This window comes from Epinephelus fuscoguttatus, linkage group LG8, assembly GCF_011397635.1.
Source record: "Epinephelus fuscoguttatus linkage group LG8, E.fuscoguttatus.final_Chr_v1".
In the NCBI taxonomy this organism is placed as follows: Eukaryota; Metazoa; Chordata; class Actinopteri; order Perciformes; family Serranidae; genus Epinephelus; species Epinephelus fuscoguttatus.
Window position 1 is genome coordinate 44206368 of NC_064759.1, and position 24636 is coordinate 44231003.

At 41.0% G+C, this 24636-nt stretch overlaps 1 protein-coding gene across 1 annotated transcript in view; it reads left to right on the forward strand.

Moving 5' to 3' along the window:
- Positions 1–24636, forward strand: part of LOC125892843 (IgGFc-binding protein-like) — a 99110-nt gene that overhangs the window by 7320 nt on the left and 67154 nt on the right. The window contains exons 2-6 of the mRNA XM_049583139.1: positions 16818–17014; positions 17509–17647; positions 19362–19544; positions 21916–22061; positions 23613–23959. Coding sequence (XP_049439096.1) covers positions 16818–17014; positions 17509–17647; positions 19362–19544; positions 21916–22061; positions 23613–23959 — 1012 coding nt within the window. The remainder of the gene's footprint in view (positions 1–16817; positions 17015–17508; positions 17648–19361; positions 19545–21915; positions 22062–23612; positions 23960–24636) is intronic.

The following is a 24636-nucleotide window of genomic DNA, read 5'->3' on the forward strand; positions in this document are numbered from 1 at the left end:
TCCACGGGCTGATGATGCAAAGGTAGCCTGGGAGGAGGTCACCACAATTGTAAATCAATGTTGTGTTTCTCTCTTGCGCGCGCGCTCTCTCTTTCTCTCTCGCAGTCTCACTCTGTTTCTTTTTTTTTTTTACTTTTCTAAGATAAGAGATGCTGAATATATACTCCCTATCTGATGCTGTGGCTGTTTGTGGTTGGCTGAGAGGGATGTGAACTCATTAGTTTGCAGCTGTGATAATCAAATCAGGTTGGGTTTCCATTACGCGTGCCAAACGGTGCCAATCCCCTTTGATCTGACATCAGATGTGACGGGACAGTCGATATAGAGGTACATTTATGTGCTGATTGCAGATGGTTGCATTGAATAGTGGTTTTTGTGGCTATCTATTGCATGGTTAATGTGCCTGACATTCTGGACACCTGCCTGTGAGGTTTTGGTGAAGTGTGCGCACTGTCAGCCAGTCAGCCAAACTTCCACAAACTTCTGCTCCGCCTGCGCTGAAAGTAGACCTGGTTTCAGCTGGCGAGCTTTTAGCGCACCTTCGGCAAAGCCTTTTGGCACGAAACTGTCACTGCTCCAAGCTGGATCTGTCGACACCTCCCCCTGCTGCGCTGCCACACCCATCTCAGCGCACCTCGGTCTGCCAAACTACCAAACTGAACGGGCATCGGGTTGCGCTGCTCGAAACTAGCTCTGCGTGGGGTTTGCCACCCTGCGCCACCCTGCGCCGTGCTGGGAGACTAGAGGCCAAGGAATTTTACTGTTCATTTTCAACATTTTGCTTTATTGCACAGTCTTTATTGTTTCTATGCAAAATTTCTCAATTAATTTGATGGCCTGAACTGTACCTGTAATTAACTGAACCTAATTACAGTAAAAGTAACTTTAAAAAGGTGTCTGTGAAATTTCTGTCTATGACAACTTTGTATTTAAAAAGCCTCTATGTTGTAGTTTCATACATATTTTGAACTTCATATTGCTTTGAGGTGTAGGGCAGATATTCATCAATTCAAGCTTTATTTTAACTCTAAATTACACTGAGGGACACCTCTTATTTCCAGCATCGTCAAGTAATAACAGGGTGCTGTTCAAGCAATAGGTGTTCAGTTCAAATATATACACATGTAACACAGGAAGGATTATGTAATCACACCATAGGCACCGTATCTAAAAAGGCAACAGAAAAAAGGTGGGTTTTAAGGCGTTTTTTTTTTTTTTTTTTTTAAACTCTCAACAGAGATGGAGTTTTTTACTGCTGTGAGAAGTTTGTTCCATAATTTGGGGGCCACCACTGAGAAGGCATGGTCACCTTTGGTTTTCAAATTAGTCCTGGGGACAGTAAGAAGCCCTGCATGGGATGATCTAAGGGGTCTCACAGGTGTGTGAGGACTAAGCAGATCACTAATATAGCTGGGAGCCAGGCATGCAGAGCCTTGTAGGTAATTAAAAGTATTTTAAAAATCAATTCTAAATTTAACCGGTAACCAGTTCAGAGTGGCCAGGATGGGTTATGTGAGAGCGGCATGAAGACTTGGTGAGAACCCTTGCAGCAGCATTTTGCACTACCTGTAATCCGTTCAGAGAAGTTCGGGAGAAGGAAGTAAATAAGGAATTGCAGTAATCCAGACGGGCAGAGATAAAAGAGTGAATACGTTTTTTGATGTCATGGGCTAAGAGAACCGGGCGAAGTTTCCTGATGTTCCTTAATTGAAAGTAACAGGTCTGAACCACGGAGTTGAGATGCTTGTCAAGTTTTAGGTGTGAGTCGCATATGACTCCGAGGTTTCTGGAATGTGAGGTGATATGACTGGCTAGAGAACCGAGGTGCTGACTGACTGAATTGAATTTATGGTTAGGATCAATGATGAGGACCTCTGTTTTGCCAGAGTTAAGCTAGAGAAAGTTATGGGCCATCCATGATTGTATAGCTGATTGGCAGTCTTTTAGTACATGGAGATTGTTTTGGTGGTTGGGCTTAACAGATACATATAGTTGCATATCGTCAGCGTAGAAATGGTAGGCGATACCACTGAAGCTGCGAATTATGTGGCCCAGGGGGACCATATATAGACTAAAATGGGCCCCAAAATTGAGCCCTGGGGCACGCCACTGGACAGTGAGGCATTCAAAGATACATGCTCTCCAATCCCCATGTTAAAATGTCTGTCAGATAGATATGACCTGAACCATTCAAGGGCTGGACCGGAGATCCCCACCCAGTTTTCAAGCCTATCAATCAAGATTGTGTGATCAACGGTGTCACAGGCAGCACTTAAATCCAATAAAAGTAACGCAGAGCAATTTCCCTCATCAGCATGCAGTAAAATGTCATTGAGAAATTTCAGCAGAGCTATTTCAGTGCAGGGGTGTTGACGAAAACCTGACTGAAATTTGTCAAAAATATTATTTCCCTCTACTAGCTGTAGGAGTTGCTTCGCTACAGCTCTCTCTAACAGCCGGGCTCGACCGGGCACGTCAGCGGCATGACACGTCTGCAGCGCGAGTCCCGTAGCAGCTTGCCCCCTGTTAATCAATTACAGCGGCTCCACCGGCAACGGGAGGGGCACAACAACCCCCGTCTGTCATGCGGCAACTCTCTATTTTACGCAGCTCTTCTATTTTGTCGCGCTACGCTTCCCTACGCGACCCTCCAGCAGATAAAAACTACATGAAATAGTGTGCTAAACGAGCACAATGTGTTTTTAAATGAATGAAACCATTATCAGAGGTGATATGTGATGATTTTTTTTTCATGCATTTACTAATGTTTATCCGTGACATTGTGTAAATGTCTGTGGCAGACATTTGAAAGCAAGTAGATGACAAACAGTACAGTCAACTTGTAGATAACTCAAATATATGTAATAACTTAGGTGGAAAATGCTTTAACATTTCATGCAGTCTACATGCAGCCTCTCAGCTCAGCAAACGGTAAACAACCCCGCTGGCTTCTCTACGTGTCGCTTCCGTACGCAGTCAGTGGAGCCCAAATGAATACGCCGCGACGCTATGCTGACGTGATGTTTACGTTTGCAGCCGGTGGAGCCCGGCCGTTAGACTTTGGACAGAAAGGGTAGTTTGGATATACAGTAGGTCGGAAGTTCTGTGGCAGCAATGGATTGAGACCGGGTTTTTTTTAATAAGGGGTGGACAGTGGCTGTCTTAAAGAATGATGGAACACAGCCAGATGTAAGAAAAGAGTTTATAATGGTTAGAAAGGGAATTATGCCTTGGGGACCAGAAGACAGGTTCATGTGTGACAAGATCTCCTGTAGATCATGTAATGAAATGGGGGAGAGCTGAGTTGGAGTGACATGAGGTATTTCAAGAGGCAGGGTAACTGTAGAGGATGCAATGGCTTTTCTAATATTGTCAATCTTCTTGATAAAGAAGGACATGAAATTTTCACAGAGAGCCAGGGAGGAGGCAGACATAACCGGGGGTTTGCCGTTCAGCAGGTAGCTAAAAGTGGAAAAGAGAAGTCTGGGATTATGCTTATTAATTGATATGATACATTTTCTCCTTACGGATGTCCTCATTTATCCAAGGGGTAAGGTTTATGGCTGACGCAGATTTATTTCTAACAGGAGCAATGGTGTCCAAGACTAACAAGCAAACTTCATTGAAGTGATTAACCTGATCATCAGTGAAGGACATTAGGGTGAGATCTTGGAAGTGACCGTAAAAATTTGTGAGAATTTTACCACTGAATGTTCACTGAATACACGAGAGGGGAAGGTACGTTTGTTAGGTAAAGAATCTGTCAGAGGGACTGTTTCAAAACTAATACAACTGTGATCCGAGGTCAAATCTTTCATTGATATGGCACTAGGAGCTATATCCAATGTAAAGACAAGGTCCAGGGTATGGCCACAGTTGTGTGTGGGTCCACCAGCATGCTGAATTAAATTAAAAGAATCAGTAATATTTAAAAAAAAAAAAAAAAAATCAGTGCAAAGTTATCTGGGGGATCATCCACGTGAACATTAAAATCACCAACCAAAATAACACAGTCTAGACTGATTAGAAGACATGAAGTCTGAGAATTCTGAGAGAAAAGTGTTATCTGGTTTGGGAGGGCGGTATAGAACAATGCAGCAGACAGGTTTAGAAGAGGCAATGTTAAAAGCAAGGACCTCAAAACTCTTGAATACACCAACCTTAACGTGAGAGCACTTACAATGATTTCTAAAAACCACTACTGCCAGCCCACCCCAGGACCAGAAGGCCTGGGACAGTTGAAATGGTCATAATTAGGGGGACAAATCTCAACTAGTTGGCTACACTCACCTGGTTTTAACCAAGTTTCAGTAATAAAAAAGATATCTAAGTTATGAGAAGAAATAAAATCATTTAAGATGTGGGTCTTATTGTAGAGTGACCTGGAGTTGAATAAAGCCAGTTTGGCAGGGAGAGAAGGAGAATGACAGGTAGACTTGGCAGGTGCAGAAAAAGTAACACTGTGTTTTAAATAAATGAGGTTTACAGCCTTGAAACTGCCATGTGAGTGGTAGGGTCTGACTGTTACCATAGTTTCAATAGTTTTGATTTTGGGGCAGCAGGTGAGGGGGTTAAGGACAGGGGGGGCCAGCAGGAGGAGCTCTCAACAGTAACAGTCCTTCAAAGTCGCACCAGAGAAGAAGAGGGAGATGCCAGGGTGTGGTGGGGGGAGTGTAAACAGTCAGTCATGTGGGTATAATTGCACAACATGTTGCAGATTAGTCGCTAGCATGCAGCTTCCTAGCTTGTTTGGATGCATGCCATCAGTCTTAAAGAAGGAAAAGCAATTCCAAAACAAGTTAAAATTGTCAATCAAGACTACACTGTGTGCCCTACAAGCAGACTGTAGCCAAGTGTGGGGGCTGAGGAGTCTGCTGAAACATCCAGATCCACCGCCAGCAGTTGGGATTGGACCGCTAATGAAGACAGACTTTCCACAGCTGTTAAGAAAGTTTAACAACCGGTCAAAGTGGATTTTGGTGAACTCAGACTGTTGCAGGGATGTATCATTAGAACCTACATTGACTATAATTCTCTGAATGGAGGTCGGCAGAGTTTCTGGCAGAGAGGGAAGCCTCTCCAATATGTCAAGGATCTTCGCCCCAGGGAAACAGCGTGTGATAGCGTTAAAGAAATGGATATTCCTAATTATGGAGTCCCTGACTATTAAAGTCGTTGGGGGGAAGTGAGGACGAGGAGATGTTGCGTATCAGCACTCCATCATGCTAGAGTCACAACAATTGATGAGCGTAGCAGGAGGGGGAGTGGTTGATGGAGGGAACTTCACCGTAGAGAACGGGGTGGATGAGACGGGGAGGAGAGGAGTTTGCCGGCTGACTGGTGTAAAGCACGGTATGGAGCGGCGAGACTCGATGCAGGAGTGCTCTGGTACAGCGGATGGAAGGGGCAGAGGTGGCGGAAAGCAGGACAGTGAGCGGTGACAGCAGTTTCTGGAGGAGGTGTGTACACAGCAGCAGTAGTGAGAGCGGAGGCATCAGGCTTCGAACCACTGAACCCAGTCAAACCTGATAGTGACCAACAGGTATCCAGGGCAACGGAGCCGGTTTCTGAATGTTATTGTGTTGATCAGGGTAATAACTGATCAATAAGGACTGTTTATTAGCAGTTATAAGCGGCAGAGCTCAGCGGCTGTCCGAGCTTCTCTGCTTCCAACAGCAATACGGTTGTGTGAGTCCTTGCGTCGTGACATCACCGTGTACAAACGGATGGGGGGTGCATTGACAGTACAAACAGTGGAGAAAGAAATACTCAGATCCTTAAGTACACTGCTCAAAACATGAGGGTTTTAGGGTTAATTAGATCAGAGTAACTCAGAATAAAACTCAAACTGAGCATGACGTGTTCCTGTGCACCAAAAGCCTTTTTTTTGGCCTTCTCCAACAGTGACTTGGTGTTAATTTTGAAAGCTATTTTAGATTTAGTCTTAGTCTTGAGACAAAAATGCTTTTTAGTTTAGTCACATTTTAGTCATTTTTATCCTTTATAGTTTTAGTCGAGTTTTAGACGACAAAATTCAAAATGTTTTAATCGATGAAAATTTATGACATTTTAGTCGACTTTTAGTTATTATGTTTTCTACATGTTTTTTTTTTATCTTTAAACTAATCTGGTTAGGCTAATTCATGTGTGAGAAATTATAATCAAGGTGACAGGTTGTATAAAAAATTCATTTTGACATTTTTTTCTACAACTACAAATAATTTCTGCACATTTACAAACTGTCATTTTCCAGCAGTTTTTTTTTATTTTAAATTATGTTTTTGGGGGCATTTTTGCCTTTAATTGATAAGACAGCTCAGTGCACAGGGGAGAGGGAGAGAGGGAATAACATACAGCAAAGGGCCACAGGCTGGAGCCGAACCCAGCCCGCTGCGGCAACAGCCTTGTAGATGGGGCGCCTGCTCTATCCACTAAACCATGACGCCCCATTTTCCAGCAGTTTTTGACAGGTTTAAGGGCTGATTTACAAGCACACACTTACTGATCATCATTTGAAAAGCCCAACATCTCTCTTTTTATGCTCTCAAAAACGTTGACACCACTAGAAAGGTTAAGGAGGTTTAAACTCATGTCTTCTCACAGAGTTGGTTTTTAAAACTAAATTTTAATCTCTGTCAGAGAAAACTGATCTGAGTTCAGACAGTTTACTTACAGCACAGCTACACTCACAGATAACTGAGCCTCCTACTTGCCTGTCAAATAGTATCAAACCTTAAACCTTCTTGAGTCTGTACCGAGTGGAGTCCTGCGAGGATCAGCTGGGAAGTCTGGCGGCCGGTGGCTGCTCGCTCTCGCTCAAAACTTGTCCTGGAAAATGCCAAGATTCAGACCACGTACAGAATTGTAAAAGGTGGAATTTGACTCTTAACCTCTGCATTGAAAGACACCCACCTCACCTCCCAACTACTGAAGACATCAGCTCACTAAAAAACATAGTGCAGAGAGGGTTTTTTACCTGATGAATTATGAATTGAATGGAGTCTGAGTCTGTTTTACACATACTCGATATTTCAATCAATCAATCAATCAATCAATCAATCAATCCATTTATTTAACACATGAAATCATGAAATATGATTACAGTGAAATACAATCATCTGTTCCGTTAATAATATATTCAAAACAGCATATTATTAATAAATAGATGTCACTGGGGGTTAGGTTTAGCATGAGGCAGATTCTTCAATTAGGATCTTTGTGGCCTGAGGGTAGAAGCTACCTACTGAGCTTCTCAGTGCTGCCTGGTGTATCCTGTGCTTTCTTCCCCACCTCAGCAGGGTGAAAAGGTAGTTATCTGGGTGGCTGGGATCCTTAATGATTCTCCTGACCTTACTTTTGTAGCATCTAGTATGAACATACTGTATGCACTGCCTGTAGTGAGTTCAGCTGAAGTAACCACTCTTTGCAGGGCCTTGCGGTCCTGTTCAGTGTTGTTTCCATAGGAGGCAGTGATGTTCCCCGTCAGGATGTCCTCAGTGGTGCAGGAGTAGAAATTCCTCAGTATTTTGAGGGAATACCCAGAATTTCCCCAGGTGTCTCAGGTAAAACAGTCACTGCCACTGAGTCAGTATGCAACATCCAGGCTCTCAGTGATGTGAACACCAAGGTATTTGAAGCTATTCACCCTCTACACAGAGGACCTGTTGATATTTAGGGGGGCATTGTTCCACCTCTGCTTCTTCCCAAAGTCCACTATCATCTTCTTACTTTGCTGATGCTCGGGAGTAGGTTGTTTTTCATAGCAGGTCGGGTCCTCTGCTTCTTTCAGGTAGGCCTTTTTATTGTTATCTGTGATTGGGACCACTACAGCTGTGTTGTCAGCAAACTTGATGATGGTGTTGGAGTCTGAAATGGCTACACAGTCCTATGTGTATAAAACGTACAGCAGTGTGCTCAAAATGCAGCCCTGGGATGCTACTGTGTTAAAGATGAGGGTGGAGGAGGTTTGTCCACCCACTCTCATCACCTGGAGTCTCCTTGTCAGGAAGTCAGTCAGTCAATCAGTCAATCAATCAATCAATCAATTTTATTTATAAAGCCCAGTATCACAAATCACAATTTGTCTCACAGGGCTTTACAGTATACAACATCCCTCTGTCCAGGACCCTCGCAGGATGAGGAAAAACTCCCCAAAAAACCCTTTAACAGGGAAAAAAAAATGGTAGAAACCTCAGGAGGAGCAACTGAGGAGGGATCCCTCTTCCAGGATGGACAGACGTGCAATAGGTGTTGTACAGAACAGATCAACATGATAAATTAACAGTAATCCGTATGACACAATGAGACAGAGACAGAGAGAGATGCAGGACAGACGGTAATAACAGTAGCTTACAACAATATTAATTAAAGTAATAATATTATAATTCTAATTTTGGCTATTGTAGTACAATATGTTGAAAGTAGGCTATATATTAATATCTGATAGTATACATATGTGACAATAATCATATGTGTATAATAACAGTAGAAGTATAACTAATGATAACAGCAGCAGCAGGAGGCATCAGGCAGGAAGGAGGAGGAGGCAGGATGACTGTCCTGTGAGCAGTTCAGGTCTTTTCAGAGATCTTACAGGGCAGCCTTTATATTCGCTTGTGGTGGAATGTAGACTGGTGTGATAATGAACGAGGTGAATTCCCTCACTAGAAAGTGAAGTCTGCATTTGATTGAGCTTCCAAAACAGCGGAAGTCATTAATTTTCAAAGATCCCGGCGACTTGGGCGACTTGGGTAACTTGGGTGACACTTGTTCCGACAATGGATATCGAGAACATTATAAAGCTCAGTCTTTAATAATGTGTCGCTGTTAGGTTACAGAGACCAAAATAAAAAGAATGAGGCTTGGTACCACATCGCGAAGGTAGTTGGTTGGTCTGGTGAGTTTTAAATTGTGTAATATTAGTAATAGAGGAAAGAATTGCAGGCTAATGTTACAACATACTATGCAAGTCTTCCTTGCTTGGTTTGAATGGGATGACATACTGCAAAGCAAAGCATTTTATCAACACAGATTTAGTGGCCCGATCTTCGACAGCAAACTGTCAAATTGCTGTCTGTCCAGCCTGAAGTACCACTGGGACCGCTCTCCATCCAGCCACAGCTCTTGCACTAGCCAATGAATTCAACCTGATCTCACAGAAATACATGAAATGACCACGACCTCTTAACACCGCATTTCGTGGTGGCAGCACATAAAGGGTTGAAATTACGTGCCGTACCACAGAAACAATACCAATGTAAAGTCAATTAGGATCCTTTTTCGTGGTGGACACATGAATTCCCTGATTCAACAACGTCACGTCAACCTCGTTTTCCTCAATGATATCTTTAACATTCCTGTATACACACAAAAACACGGAAGTGTCCTTGATAACTCAACAATATGACAGGTTAATGTCAAGGCCATAAAATAAAATAAATGTATTTTGCCAGCTTTTGATAGCGTAGGGCTTTAAGAGCATTGTGCTGTGGGCGGATGGGGCGCATTCGACTACTGTTTTGTAGCTACTGTCTGCTGTCTGTGGGCTTCATTCCATTTCAGATTGCCGTCCGTCTGCCGTGACCGAATCCAAATGCCACTAATAAATACATAAATAAATAAGAGGAAAAAAATATGGCTGAGCATGGAAGAACCAGAGAGGAAACACCATCACATGGAGCTGTCCGCATCGGGAGGCAGCAACCCGGCCACCCTTCACTCCACCAGGGGAGAGCGGACCCTAAACCAGCGCCACAGAACCAGCTGTAAATAGATTTTAAAATTTCAATATAATTTTAATATTATTTTTGCTTATTTCATTATTGTTATTATTGGTTTTACTTTTTAGTAGTATTGTATTCTCTGAGGATGAATTATTTTAGTAGCTATCTACAGTAAAAAAGAAAAAAACAAGCAAACAAACAACAATCATTTTATACACTGGGCCTTCAAAGTGCTCTCTGAAACTACACCTGGCATGGCTTGGGTCCAAAAAATGAAAAAATCAAAACTTTGTCGTAGAGCTAAACCTAATACATCATTGGAAAGGTCTCAACCTGCAGAGTAACATATGTCAGTATGAAGATTCTGCATGGCTCCTGCTTTCAGCCATTCACCTTTGAACCTTGACTTCAGTGCATGTTTGAGGGCTTATAACTCAGCAACAAAAGGGGGTACAGACATGGGACCAACTGTTATAGAGAGCTCTTGACCTCAACTATCATGTGAGTGTAGTCAACAACTGGGGGTGCTGTCAGATATGGATAAAATATGGATACATTTAATTTTCACCCACTTAGAAATTAGATATTTAAAATCTGATTACACAAGTGTGTTTACCACCCCCTTAAAGTCCACAGTGTACTCTCAATTCAGTATTTACAACTTCCAAGTCTAGGAAAAACACTTTTATTTTTTAAAACTACTACAATTCCTTGGGACCGTGCCATGCAGCTTGATACATATCAGCAACATAGTTGTAGTTCTTCTGATTTGAAAAGTAGGGTTCCATATAGGGTTGTAAAAAGATATTTCTGCCCAATATATCTAATATCTAGTAAAGCCGAACTAGTAATGACACTGCACCTAGATGAACTATGTTAAGAATAAAAGCAAGGATGTCGGCTAATTTCAGATATTTTAGATAGTATTCTAAAAACAGGATTTTTGGGACGGCAGGTTTTTTGCGGCTTGTTGTAAAATAGAGTCGTAAAAGATACATCTACTGAATATATCAAATGTCTAGTAAAGCCGAACTAGTAATGACACTGCACCTAGATGAAATATGTTAACAAAAAGTAAGGATGATGGTTAATTTCAGATATTTTAGCAAGTTCTCTAGAAACAATGTTTTTGGAACTGAATATTTGAATAGGCCTACATCAAATATCTAGTACAGCCGAACTATCATGTTATTATTATTATTATTATTATTATTATTATTGGTGGGAAATTATAACAGAGGAATATATTTGCAGTTTTAATATAAAGAACACTTCCGTGTTTTTGTATGTATACAGGACGTTGTTGAATCAGGGAATTCGTGGGGGTCAGCCCTATGTTCCTGCAGCCCAATGGTCCCACAGCCCTATGTTCCCACATTTCTAAGAATTATTTTTCACTTAAAATTAGGCCCTATGTTCCCAAAGCCCTATGTTCCCACATTTCTAAGATTTTTCTTAAAATTAGGCCCTATGTTTCCACATTTCTAAGATTTTTCTCAAAATTAAACCCTATGCTCCCACATTTCTAGGACATTTTCAAATTTAGGTCTTTTGTTCCTACATTTCCCTTCAATTTAAGCCCTATCCTCCCACAAGATTTTCTGGAAGCACTTTATAATAAATGAATGAATGAGTAATTTTATTTTGATCAGCAGCAGCAGAAATTGTCACAATCACAATCATTACAAGAAAGAATAAAATAGGCTGATCGAAAAGGGTTTCGGCTGAGAAAGAGGGAGAAAGGGGGATAAAATCTGATACAAATTTATGAAAAAGGAAACGTGGGAACATAGAGCTGTGGGAACATAGGGCTGTGGGAACACAGGGCTGTGGGAATATAGGCACGCTCCCAATTTGTGTGTCCACCATGAAAAAGGATCCTAATTGACTTTACATTGGCATTGTTTCCGTGGTACCGGCACGTAATTTCAACCCATTACGTGCTGCCACCATGGAATGCGGTGTTAAGAGGTCATGGTCATTTCACGTATTACTGTGAGATCAGGCTGATGAAATTCACGGTGCTGATCACGGTGCCAGAGGATTTCGTATGCCCAGACCCAATGGCGACGCCGTCTTTGAATGCACAAGACGGCAGCAGCACACATTACAGTAGCAATATCATCTTCCATGTTGAGTCAATACGATTTTCGGGGGTAAGCATAACTTTCTGTAGGCCAACTGTGAGCTTTTTGACTGGACAACAGCAAGTGGCAACTCCCTACTTTGGCTGGCTCCTTTAATTGAAAAGCACAATCAAACGTTCAGTGATTCATGTGAGGAGTGACTAGAGCAACCAAAGCTGCCACAAATATTTTTGACAGTCGTGCTTCTTGGGCGTTGGCAAGAGACTTTGCCTCTTTGGAAGCTTCTGGTTTGAACGTACAGTAACTCCAGATCAGGTGAGCAGGAACGGGCTAGTCCTTTGTTCTGTCACATTGATAAAAGTTATATCCCCAGTTTTCACACACAATGTATGAAATAATGAAAATGAAAATATTCCAACTTGTCCAGTTATGTTTCCTAGAGGCGTTAGTGACTGCAGTCATGCTACCAAGGCAAGGCAAGGCAGATCCCCAGGCAGAAAATTCCAGTGTTGCTTAAGCACACAGACGGATAAACAGAGAAAGTAAAGAATGAATAATGGAATAAGTTTTAGGCTGAATGAGCTGCCCTTCTGCCACAGTTAATCATGCAGGTGCATGTCATGGATGGCACAACTGCCATTACCTCCAGAGGAAGAACAGTCTGCCCTGCCCTTTTCTGAAGAGGATAGTTATTTGACCAGTCCACTTTATTGCTGATTTGTTGATTATACCCCAGATGATAACAGGGTCAGAGGGAATCCTGTTCCTCTGCTAGTCCACCACCAGAGGCTTGTACTGCAAAGCCAGTTCAGCTTACCCAGGATAACTTTTCATTATCTGGCTTGACTAACTTGTCACATTGGCTGTCTGGATAACCAGTACTACAAAGCTGGTTATCAACTAGTTCAGTCAACTGGGTTTTCCTATCCAGCCACGAGCGTGTTCATGTGAAAGAGGCAAGGGTGTTAAGTTCAAGCGATTTCAGAGCCATGAATGAAGGAGGCTGCGTCACATCATGAGATGAAATGAACTGAAGTGTCTGTGACTGTGAGACAGTAAATTGTCAGCAGCATGATATGTAAACAATACTCTGTGATCTGTAAATGGAAAATGTAGAAGCATTGAAAGAACTATCCAAAAATTTACCGTTAGCCGAGACTAGTAGTATGTGTAGGTATCACTAGGCTACATGTGACATTAACGTAGGGTAGTTTTAGCTATTTAGTTAGATGATGACAAAACTACTCTGAATATATCACATAAAACACTTCAAAGTAACGTCAGACTGTTTTGCCTATCAAAGTAATGGGTGGTAAAGTAGCGTAGTTAATGACTGATGAGATCTATCTGAGCTAAATAATGCATTTATACTAAAGGGTGCCAGTTAACAGCGTGTGGATTATTTTTGTAACAAAATATTATCTTTTTGTGTCTCATGTTACTTTTAGCTACAGTGATGAAATCAGTGTAGAAATAATTCACCGCAGGCTTAAATAAACTTTGCATAAATTCAAATCCTGCTAAAATCATCTGTTTAGTGTTGTAAATGATTCCTGTGGTTGTTACAAGCTCTGTTCTAAAACCAGTGGAAATGGAGCCCTGGAACAATGAAATGATTCTACTGACCTATGACAATATAGATTACTCTTTTTTACCTGAGACTCTTGACTTTTGCCCATCGTTACTTTTATTTCTTCAGTAATCTGATTGGGCAGAGATCGGGATGTTGACTGGAACAAAGCATGTCAACACAGGTTCAATACACTGAACATAACCTGCTCCAATGTAGATTAGCTGTTCAGCATAAATTACTTATGCCAGTGATTTATGCAAGTAAAGAAGTAGTGAGAAGTTTTTATTTTTTTATATTCTTTTATTAATCCCCAAGGGGGAAATTCAAGCTTTTCACTCTATATATACATATACACACAGGCCTGAAATACACACACATGCACAAACAGGACCTACACATGCATTAAAAGGAAATGGCCACTTTAGAATGAAAATACAGACAGTACTTACTGACCCTCATGCTGACAAGAAGTCCAGTGTAGTTTTTTAATCCACAAAACTCGTTCGGGGTATCGGAGGATAACAGCTAAGTGGAATAACAGCTACACTTGAAGTGCATGGAGCCCACATTTTGAAAATGTAATAAAACTTCGCTAATGCATTTCAAAAATGTCAGAACCGCTCGTCCATCGTAATCTAAGTGCCCTGAAGCCGCGGCATGCAAAATTGACTTGAAAAGATGTAATTTACTCCACTTTTATAGCATCATTTCTCACCGTGGTCAGTTAGCCTGCCCTGCCCCAGGCGTGCTATGTTTCCATGGCAACTCGCACGAGACTAGCTGATGGCTAGTGATGGTGCTAGTTCTCGAGTCTCACGCAAGTTGCCATGTAAACACAGCAAGCTTGAATTTCCCCCTTGGGGATTAATAAAAGAATATATAAAGAAAAGAAAATTCTCACTGCTTCTTTACTGACATAAATCACTGGCATAAGTAACTTATCCTCCGATACCCTGAACGAGTTTTGTGGATTAAAAAAACTACACTTAACTTCTTGTCGGCATGAGGGTCAGTAAGTACTGTCTGTATTTTCATTCTAAAGTGGCCATTTCCTTTAAATGGAGAGATGTGAGAGTGAGGGGGCTGTTCATGGACAGGTGCCCGTTAACCCTGAAGTTACCCCGCTAGCTCCAAATGCTGCTTCGTAGTACAGGCCTCTGCACATTAGTCATGCTGATGTTGAGCTTCAGTTGATTGCTGCTGCTCCATGTGACAAAGCTCTGTCTCAGTCCTCTGTATTCTTCCTTGTATTTTTTTGTTGGTGCATCAGTCATTAGAAGACTTTTGGAGGTGTCGGGAACCAGAGTTAAGGCCAAAGTCTGAAGTGTAGGCCGTGAAGAGGAATGGCACCAGTATAGTTCCTTGGGGTGTGCCAGTGTTGCTTATCACAATCTCAGAGTGGCTGACCAGTGACATAATCCATGATCCAGGATGCAGTGTTGGGGTGCAGTTACATCACCAGAAACTTTTTCCTTCGAAGGCTGGGCTGGATGGTCTATTCTAATCTTCCAAAACAATATCACGAGTAAATGTGCCACATTAAAACCACTAACTTGCGAATTATTTAAAACCTGTAGGAACAATACCTTTAGAAAATGTTTGCACTGTCATAAATTTTGGGGCACCACCCTCCGATGGAGGGAAATGACTAATCAAATTAATAACTCCGGGAACCAATTATTAATTCATCAGTACACTTATCAATCATGAATCTTAATACATGGGTTATGAATTCTCTACACATTGATCTTAGTTCCTGCTCAAAAGAAATATCCACAGACAACAACTTGGCAATAAATGAAGATTTATTTAGGCTAAATGTTCAGCATTTGGGTAAATGAATAGTGGAGCCTGATGGCGGTGTCCTTCAGGTGGTCCTCACACGTCAGTGATTTTAGGCTGCGGAAAATCTCTTGGTTTGGCAAAAGAACCCCTGCTTTGTGGACACTTTGGCAGGTGTCTGGCAGCGCTGGATCCGATGAATCTTTGATGGATGGCCTATGATAAGGTTAAAAACAATCTTGTCTGCCATTCGATATTATTATCAAAGTTATTATCAACGCGTATAAAAAAATGTAAAGGAACAAAAGTAAAGAGGAAAGTACGGAGATGCGCCAAACTCAGTAGTGTATTCCAACCAGGTTGAGTGGGTGTGTTTGAGGCAAGGCAGGTCTCTTAGTTTAGTAATTACTTTATTTCAGAGGAAACTCAATGAACTTTATTTTGCAAGATTATATACTTTAACATGTTACGCGCGATAGATGCGTACTCTTCCCTTTGTGGTCAAAATCAGCTCTTAACGTCAAATTAAATTTAATATGATTATTATACCGCATATATCAGCGAAACACAAGTGTAAAATTGTTTGTGTACAAACAAACGTAGTCTACAGTTACTTCAACATACTAAATGAGAAAGCACATATTAATAAAGACAAGTTGATTAATCAATCCAACTATATCTTAACTTGGAATATAATATGGGATTCCTACAGAAACCTTTTTTAACTGTCGTCACAAGATGGCAGTATGACTCCATGTTAAATGAGGGATTAAACAAGAACTGCCCATTGGTTCGACAGCCCATTGGTTCGACATCCCATTGTTCCGACCATATTAAACTCATTGTTCCGGAGTCCGTTCCGAAATCATCATGATGCCCTGTGGTTAAGGTCTGGTTAGGTTTAGGCACAAAAACCACTTGGTTAGGGTGAGGAAAAGATCATGGTGTGGGTTAAAATGAAAAAGAAAGTAACAAACACATAAGCCGTGAGCCTGCTCCACCTCAAGTCGGTCGCGTCGCACCATACGCCCGCCGTGAGCCATTCAGCACCACGGACAGTCGGACTAATGGGATGTCAAACCAATGGGCTGTTGTACCAATGATATGGACCCGGATTAAACACGTGAAATTATAACTCACTTATACTATGACCGATAAGAGTGGAAAAAAAACATATCATTCAACTAAGAAAACAAGGATTATGCACAGTTACAATGTTAGAAAATGTATAAAATGTATAGTTTACATTCAAGAAACTTCGTCTCTGCTCAGGAATTCATTCTGAACTTACGACTCCCATCTGGAGTGGTGGTTGAGTTGTCAAAACACTGGATTTTTACCAAGATAGTAATCAGCAAACTGGGATCTGGAGGGTTTCCACTTAACACCTTTACCACCCTCGGCGTCAGAATGACAGTGAAAGAGTTCCTCAACTTTGAGGTGAGACCGGGGGCAAAGTCATAAACATTTGACCCTCAGAGTGGCCCATCTCATTCTGTCCATTTCCTTACAATCTAGTTTTTGGGAGAGTTCAAAAAGCTGTTTTTTCTACAAACCATAAATCAGAAAAATTGCTACACAATCATTTTAGGTGACAGATATCCAAACAAACCTCCTCAACACTGACCCTCTTGGCCTTGTTTATTCTTGCAGCTGTGACATGTCCAGCAGGAAGTCACTATGAGCTGTGCTCCTCTTCCTGCTCCTCCACCTGCTTCTCCCTGCAGAGGTCAGAGCCCTGCCCAGTGTGCCAGGAGGGCTGCCAGTGTGATGACGGCCTCATGTCTGATGGAGTCCGCTGTGTTCCCGTGGAGAAATGTGGCTGTGAAGTGGATGGACAGTATTATGAGGTAATTATCATCATCATCATCCACATCACCTTCTTCATCATAGTGCTTATTTAGTACAGTGAATAGCTTACTAACATCTAGTCTGTTCTTAGTCCTGACCAACAGTGCTCCCGAACTCGGTAATTCCACAACACAGAGAATGTTGGTAAAATATTTGGGTGATTGAAATTAATATTTAATATGATTTTTTTAATGTAAGATCATGAAATAATTAAAAGGCATCCTTAAATAGCACCTTACATCTAACCATTGTAATTGTGTGTTTGATTTCTCATTGTACAGCTGAATTAAGACCCTAAAAACAATAATGAAAAATATATTATCAATATTAAACAAGCTAAGATTATATCAGAAATAGGGTGCATTATTGTCATGTGTTAATGGAAAATAGTAAAATCTCAAGGACAGATGAATATGCACAAGATCTTCTATATTTAGCATATCAGTGGCCATTGATTCTGTGTGTGTTTTAATGTATGAGTGACTCTTTTCAGTCAGGTTCATCAGTATTACGGAAGGACTGTTCAGAGTTCTGTGTCTGCCAGTCTGGACAGTTCAGCTGCAAATCCACAAGTTGCAAAGAGGGAGAGGAGTGTCGCAACAGGGATGGGACAATTGGCTGCTACCCCAGAGGTCAAATACTCACTGAGTGATTGTGATCTTTTATTATCTGGCCTTGTCAAAAATGTGTTTCTATAATGTACAGAAAGCTTCTGTTCTGACAACTTTTTGCTCCACTCTGTGTCTGGAATATTGTGTTGATTCTTTATAAAGCAATAACAACAGCTGGAAATCTGACCTCCACAGGTTTCACATCTCACCTTGTTGAGGTGATGTAGAGTGCTCTCAGTTGTGTCAGTACACTGTGACATTTCTGGTGGATGAAAACTCATCCAGACAGGGCAGTGAAACACAACTTTTTAGCTTGTTTGATCAGACTTTCTCGCTTGTTGTTATGTTGTTATAAGATAAATATCTACTACCAACCCAGTCACCTACTTTCATCTGCAACTGTTCTGCTTTAGCAATATACACCAATCAGCCGCAACAGTAAAATCCCTGACAGAGAAAATTAAAACCATTGATCATGTTGTTACAATGCAATGTTGTGCTGGGAAACCTTGGGTCCTGGCATTCATGATGATGCCACCTGACGTGCTCCACCCACCCAAATACCGTTGCAGACCAAGTACACCTCCTCATGGCAGCAGCACTCCCAATTGGCAGATGCCCCCCAGGAGGACAATGTGCCATGCCACACTGCAAAACTTCTCAGGAATGACCCAAGGAATGTGACAAAGAGCTTAAGATGTCCCCATCTACTCCAAATTCCCTAGACCCCACTACTTGGTCTGCAATGGTGTTTGGGTTGGTTGAGCGCATCAAGTGATCACATGAATGCCAGGACACAAGGTTTCCCAACAGAGCATTTCATTATTCACTTAACCAGCAGCTGGTTTTAATTTTGTGGCTAATCGGTGTTTGTTCCATGGGAATGTTCGAGGCCACTGTGATGAAGTAGTGTGATTCTTGTATAGAAGAGAAGCAGGGTGAAAAGCCGGGTGTCATCGAGCAAGATTTGATGAGTCATTCAAATTGGGATAATGGCAAGAACTCGTGGAAGACATTCATAGTGTTGCATTTTTATTGTGCTCGCTAAAATCATCATAAGTAGCTGTGTGAACAATGAAAGAGAAAGAGAAGTCCAAATGCCAGCCACTTTCTCTACTCTAACTGTCTAACTGTTGGATGTGCTAACTGTCTTTCCACAGGCTACTGACCTGTTTGTCTCTTTGAAAAAGCTTAAGACCATTACAAAGGAAGAGACACTCTTGGCTAAAAATAGCTTACACAATCAAATTAAACAGATGTACAGTTAAAACACAACTATAAGAAACAACTGTACAAGACAACTGTACAAGAACTTTGGATCACAACTGAGAAACTGACAGGAACAGGAAACTAACTAGTGTTCAAGGTCACAGAAAAAATAATGTAAAAATGTAAAAAAAATACTACAAGAAAAAAATCCAAGAGTCAAGACTAAGGGGTATTATCTGTTTTGTTGTTGTTTTTATGTAAAAATGTATAATCAATAATTCTCTTACCATAAAAAATCCACCCGAATGTCTCTTTCCACCCAATGTCAGCTTGAATCAGCTACAGCCACTAAGAAAAAAGCAATGGAATTTTTTTTTTTTTTTTTTTATTGCATTTTTTATTTCCTTTGAGCATAGTGGAGATAGCTAATTCAGGTTAAGGGGATAAGCAGTTGCAAAAAATGTTTTGATGGATGGACTTTAAGAATAACTCACCAATACTGATACTGTGTGTGTATCTGTTCCAGATCCTTGTGCTGAAGTTGAGTGCAGGGTAAAAGAACACTGTGAGGTGTCAGAAGGCCAAGGAGTGTGTGTTCCTGATTCCAAGGCCTTATGCTGGGCTTTTGGCGACCCACACTACACAACATTTGATGGCAGGAGCTTCTCATTCCAAGGAACCTGCACCTACATCCTCGTCAACACCACAGGTTAATAATTATCTAACAGATAAGTGTTGGTTTGTTTGCTCTGTAAAGGGTTCACAAAGCAGAGGGCTGTACTACAAAGCCAGTTCAACAGAGCCAGGCTCTCTTTGTCTGAGCTGGCTTGACAAACTCTCAAGCCTTGGTCACAGATAATGAGTACCACAACGGTAGTTATAAACGACCTCTGTTAACACAGGCTTTCTGCTTCAGGCTCTGTGCATGTTCCCATGAAACAAGTATTCAAAATAATGGATTGCATGTCATTTACTTCTGCCTTTGAAGAATATTCTAAAAAGTAAGAATAAAAAGCATCGCTGGTGAGCAAGAAACACTGGCTGAAAATGACTAACTGTGTGAATTCACAAGTCAGTAGGCCTGTAATTATTTTACCACTCTACCACTTTATTTTTAAATGACAGCTGCACATTTTAAAGCTCTTAAACTTTAAACTCAATGCAGCAGATTTAAACATTATACTCAAGAAGTGCATTTACATATATTACCACTATTCCATGATGAAGGATATGTGGAAAGTCCCTTTAGTTGTATTGATTGAACATTATCTGTGATAAATGCCTGTAACGATTTGGTACAAAACTGGGACTCAGTAGCAGAGAAAAATCATCAAACGCCAAGAGCAGTTTATCAAATTCAAATCTTTATGTAGGAGGTCAGGGGTCAAACATGTGAAGGCAGTCAGGGAAGGCACAAAACTTTGTTTCGGGAAATAACTCAAAAAGCAAAGTCCATAAATCCAAGAGTCAAAAGCCAGGGAATCAAACATGAGGCAAAGGCTGGGGAGCATGAACACACTAAGGCAACAATGACAATCTGCCACACTGCAACACTGCAACACTGGCCTTTAAATACATACGGGCTGATTACTAACTACACACAGGTGACTGGAACAAGACACAGGTGAAACACATGGGGTAATCAACAAAGGTAGGAAAACTCAGAAAGAAAAAGGAACACTAAACACAATGAGAACACATTTCAAAATAAAACAAGAACTGGACACAAACATATGAACATAAACTTGACAGAATACAGTATCACAATACCAATCTTTCTAATCTGTGTTCTGTCAGCTGAAATATAAGCCTACCAGCCGTGTAAACTGCATTAATACATAATTTAGTGGCAATGTTCTTGTTTGAAGTAATTATAAACCACATTTAAAATGTGATTAAATGTCTTCCTGATTGATAATATAGTGAAGCAATAATAAATGCTACCTGTGATTTTGTAGGAGGCTTATTTTGTTGCCAGTTTCGGCAGATCAATCAATCAATCAATCAATCAATTTTATTTATAAAGCCCAATATCACAAATCACAATTTGCCTCACAGGGCTTTACAGCATACGACATCCCTCTGTCCTTAAGACCCTCACAGCGATGACCAGAGAACACTACAGACACATTCAGTAGTTCAGCAAGAACAGCCTTATGAATGAAATAAAACAATATTATTGCTCATATTTTCAGCATCAATGATATTGGCCTGTAGGTCCAGTGTACACAACAAAAAAAGCATTGTAATGCATTCAGTAAGGGTTACTGTAATTGCATGGCTTAGTTTGATGGCATTTATGTAACGTTAAGGCTCAACAAGTTTGATCAAGTGTATATTCAAGTTTGCTCTAGTGATGTTATTCAAAGTAGCTGTGATAGGCGCTTTTTAACTGATTCCCTGCAGACCTAACTCTGTTAGGATCAGTTCATCAGTAACTATGGCAGTCTAGCCAGGTTAAAGAGAACCGCCTTTGTAAGATGGAAAACTCTGGCTTTAGACTCAACATACTTCACCAAGCCACTGATCTGCCTTGTTGGCACAGCCCTTAGGTTTGACTTATAAAAGAACTTACCTTATCAGCACTTTTCTTTAGAAGTACTCTGGATCATCCAGAGTAACAGGGACACTGTTTCTGAAGAAATGTTGCTGTTGATTCTTTTTTCAGTTCATTTTTCAATAACAGCAGTGTATTACACCAGCTCTATATATTTACACATGTGTCTGTTTGAACTACAAAAATTAAAAATAGTTTGCTTTGAAGTTACATTAATGGCAAGGTTCATGTTTATGACCTCCTGATTTTATTGTTGCTCCATTGTGTTGCCTAGAATGGGCCCCCCTCCCCTACCACTTGAGTTCAATATTCATAAATTGTTACAAACAACACTATGCATTGTGTTTTCCTGTGAGTTATGTGGTTGAATTTCCAAATCGACCAAAACTGAGCTGCAGAGTATACAAAACTCACAGTTTATTAACTAAACACTGCCTGACACATACACATATGCATACATTGTTATAAAGCTCACACACTGTTGTCTTGCTTAATATAACATGAACTATTCTGACTTGCTCAGGACTTGATCCCTTCTTACCAGACGTTACTGTGACCACGAAGAATGAGCTCCGCGGGAACTCTGAAGGCTCCTTTGTGCGTTCAGTCACTGTGGAGATGTTGGGCCACCATATATCTATCTCAGCAGCTGACAAAGGAGTCGTATTGGTGGGTCTTACTTCAGAACATCAGCTTCCAACTTTTCATGCACAATTCTTAGTTACACTGAAAATGTGATTACATTTTTTTTATTCACACAATTACAGGAAAATTTAGAAAATTTGTTTTGTTTTTTTGTTTTGTTTTGTTTTGTTTTAGTTGTAGTGTGAGCCAGTCTTGCTGTAAGTGATGATGACACTGGACTGACCATCTTACTATAATTGCTGAGATATAGGGACACAGTGAAGTTCAGTTAAGAAAGTGGTCAGACGATCAACCTGTGTCTACATAAACAATTTCAGAGAAGAAGAGAAAACTTTTAAAATATTTATTAATACATTGTAAGCATCCATCCAGATTGTAGGTTAGAGTCTTGCCCAAAGGTATGTACATCCAGAACAGGTCAACTGTCGATCACAGTCCTGCACGGGTCCCTTTTTGAAACCCGCACCCACCCATACCTGTAAAGCTCAGGACCAGAACCAATGTGTTACCTGTCATTATGTCTAAGCCAAAGCTGTACCCTTTAGTAAAGGTCCCGCGACCTACCCCTTGCCCGTCATTGAACACACACAGGCTACAGTCACTCAAATTCTTGACGTCCTTGAAGTATAAATCCAGCGGAGAAAAAGTCTCTTTCACTGGCTGTGCTTGATGGCAGGATGATGAACACATTGTTCTCAATCACTGCTAGGAATTTTGATATAACTTGCCTGTTTAAAAAATTTACCAAGGTTTAAAGTTACACTTAATTAAGGGCACGGCCACTTGGAGTGACAGGATGTCTGCAAGATGTCACTGCTGTCTATAACTTAGATCCACCCTTCGCTTCTCCAAAGCTCCTCCCTCCCTCTCATCCAAATTTAGTCAGGTGGGAGGGTGAATCTGAGGCATCAAAACAGCAGTTCACAAACCAATGGATGATGTCGGGTGGCTACGTCCATTATTTTATACAGTCTATGGAGGTAACCAGAGCAGGTGTAGGGATCCATGGGAAGGATCCTTTATGCTGATAACTAACTCTTGAGGTGCACTAGGGCTGAACAATAATCTATATCACAATAATAAATTTATTATTTTTACATTTATTAAATTTGTTTAGGAATGTTTCTTCTACATTAATGTATATCACAATATAGCAAACTGATGCAGAATCATTTCAATACTCACTATCATGTTAAATGTAATGCCCTGTGTTGCAGTGTTATGCATTACATTGCACCAAGCTCTTCCCACATGTAAAACCAGCAACTACCAACTAATAATTATTTTGTCACTTTTTACTTACAATATCCTTGGGATTGTTGTTTCGGGAAATAAAACACTCACATTGTGCTCTTTTTGCCTTTTCTTTTAGTTCTTTCATAAGCAGTTCCAAAGTTCCTGTTGATGATATTTTAATTAATGGAAGACAACTACTTTGGTGTTATCTTCAAGGCCCAAGTGTGGCAGAATATTTTGAATATTTTTAAAGTAATAAAGATTATCAGCATATATAACATTATATTTGCTTTCAGTACCACACCCTCTCTCTGTCTCTGTCTCTCTTTCTGTCTCTAGGTGGATGGTATTAAGACAGAACTTCCTGTCCTTCTTGAAGAAGGAAGCATCTCCATAATAAAATCTGGAATTAGAGGCATACTCCAGAGTGATATCGGTGTTGAAGTCACTTTTGATTGGTGCACACTTGTCATGGTGTCCATCAGCAGCAGTTACTATGGTAATGTTGCTGGGCTCTGTGGCAACTACAATGGCAACATAGAGGATGAGCTAACAACTCCCAGAGGCAACACAGCTGTTAATGTGACAGACTGGGCAGGGTCATGGAGCATCGAAGACTACGACCCATTCTGTTACCATTACTGTGAGGGCAACTGTCCTCAGTGCTCCGAGGAGGACCGCATAAGGTAATGTTATGTAATATCAAGTTTTATATTAACCTAAATAACCAGTATTTTTAGGGCCAGAGCATGAACAACACGAGGACCCTCTTGTGAGGCAAAGAATTATCATTATTAGTGTGTGAGCACCAACCACAATTATTGTTAGTATTAGGCCCTGAGAACAGAACATAGGTGTTGTTCAGTGGTGTTCATTATGTCTTCAGTTTCTGATAATCACTTTAGTTGTTCTTTTATCTCAGACATGTATTAAGGTGTTACATACCTTTGTAGGCTTCTTGACATGTTTCAGTGGAAACTTCTGCCTTCCTCAGAAGTGTCACTTGGTGGTGGTTGTGACGCATCTTTATCAGCTGATTGATGTAGGGGAGGCGTGACCATCCTGTCAGTTTTGACAGGACGATCACGCCTCCCGCTGTCTGTCCGGAGGAAAGTCAGGTAAGGCAGCGGGGCCCAGGGATGGTGAACAGGGACGAGGGGGGATACATGCTCTCCCACACCTGGATCAGCGTCCTGGAGAGGGGGCGGATGGACAGCGAGAGGCGTGATCGTCCTGTCAAAACTGACAGGATGGTCACGCCTCCCTAACATCAGCTGATTGACATATCAGCTGATAAAGACGTGTCACAACCACCACCAAGTGATACTTATGAGGAAGGCACAAGTTTCTGCCAAAACATGTC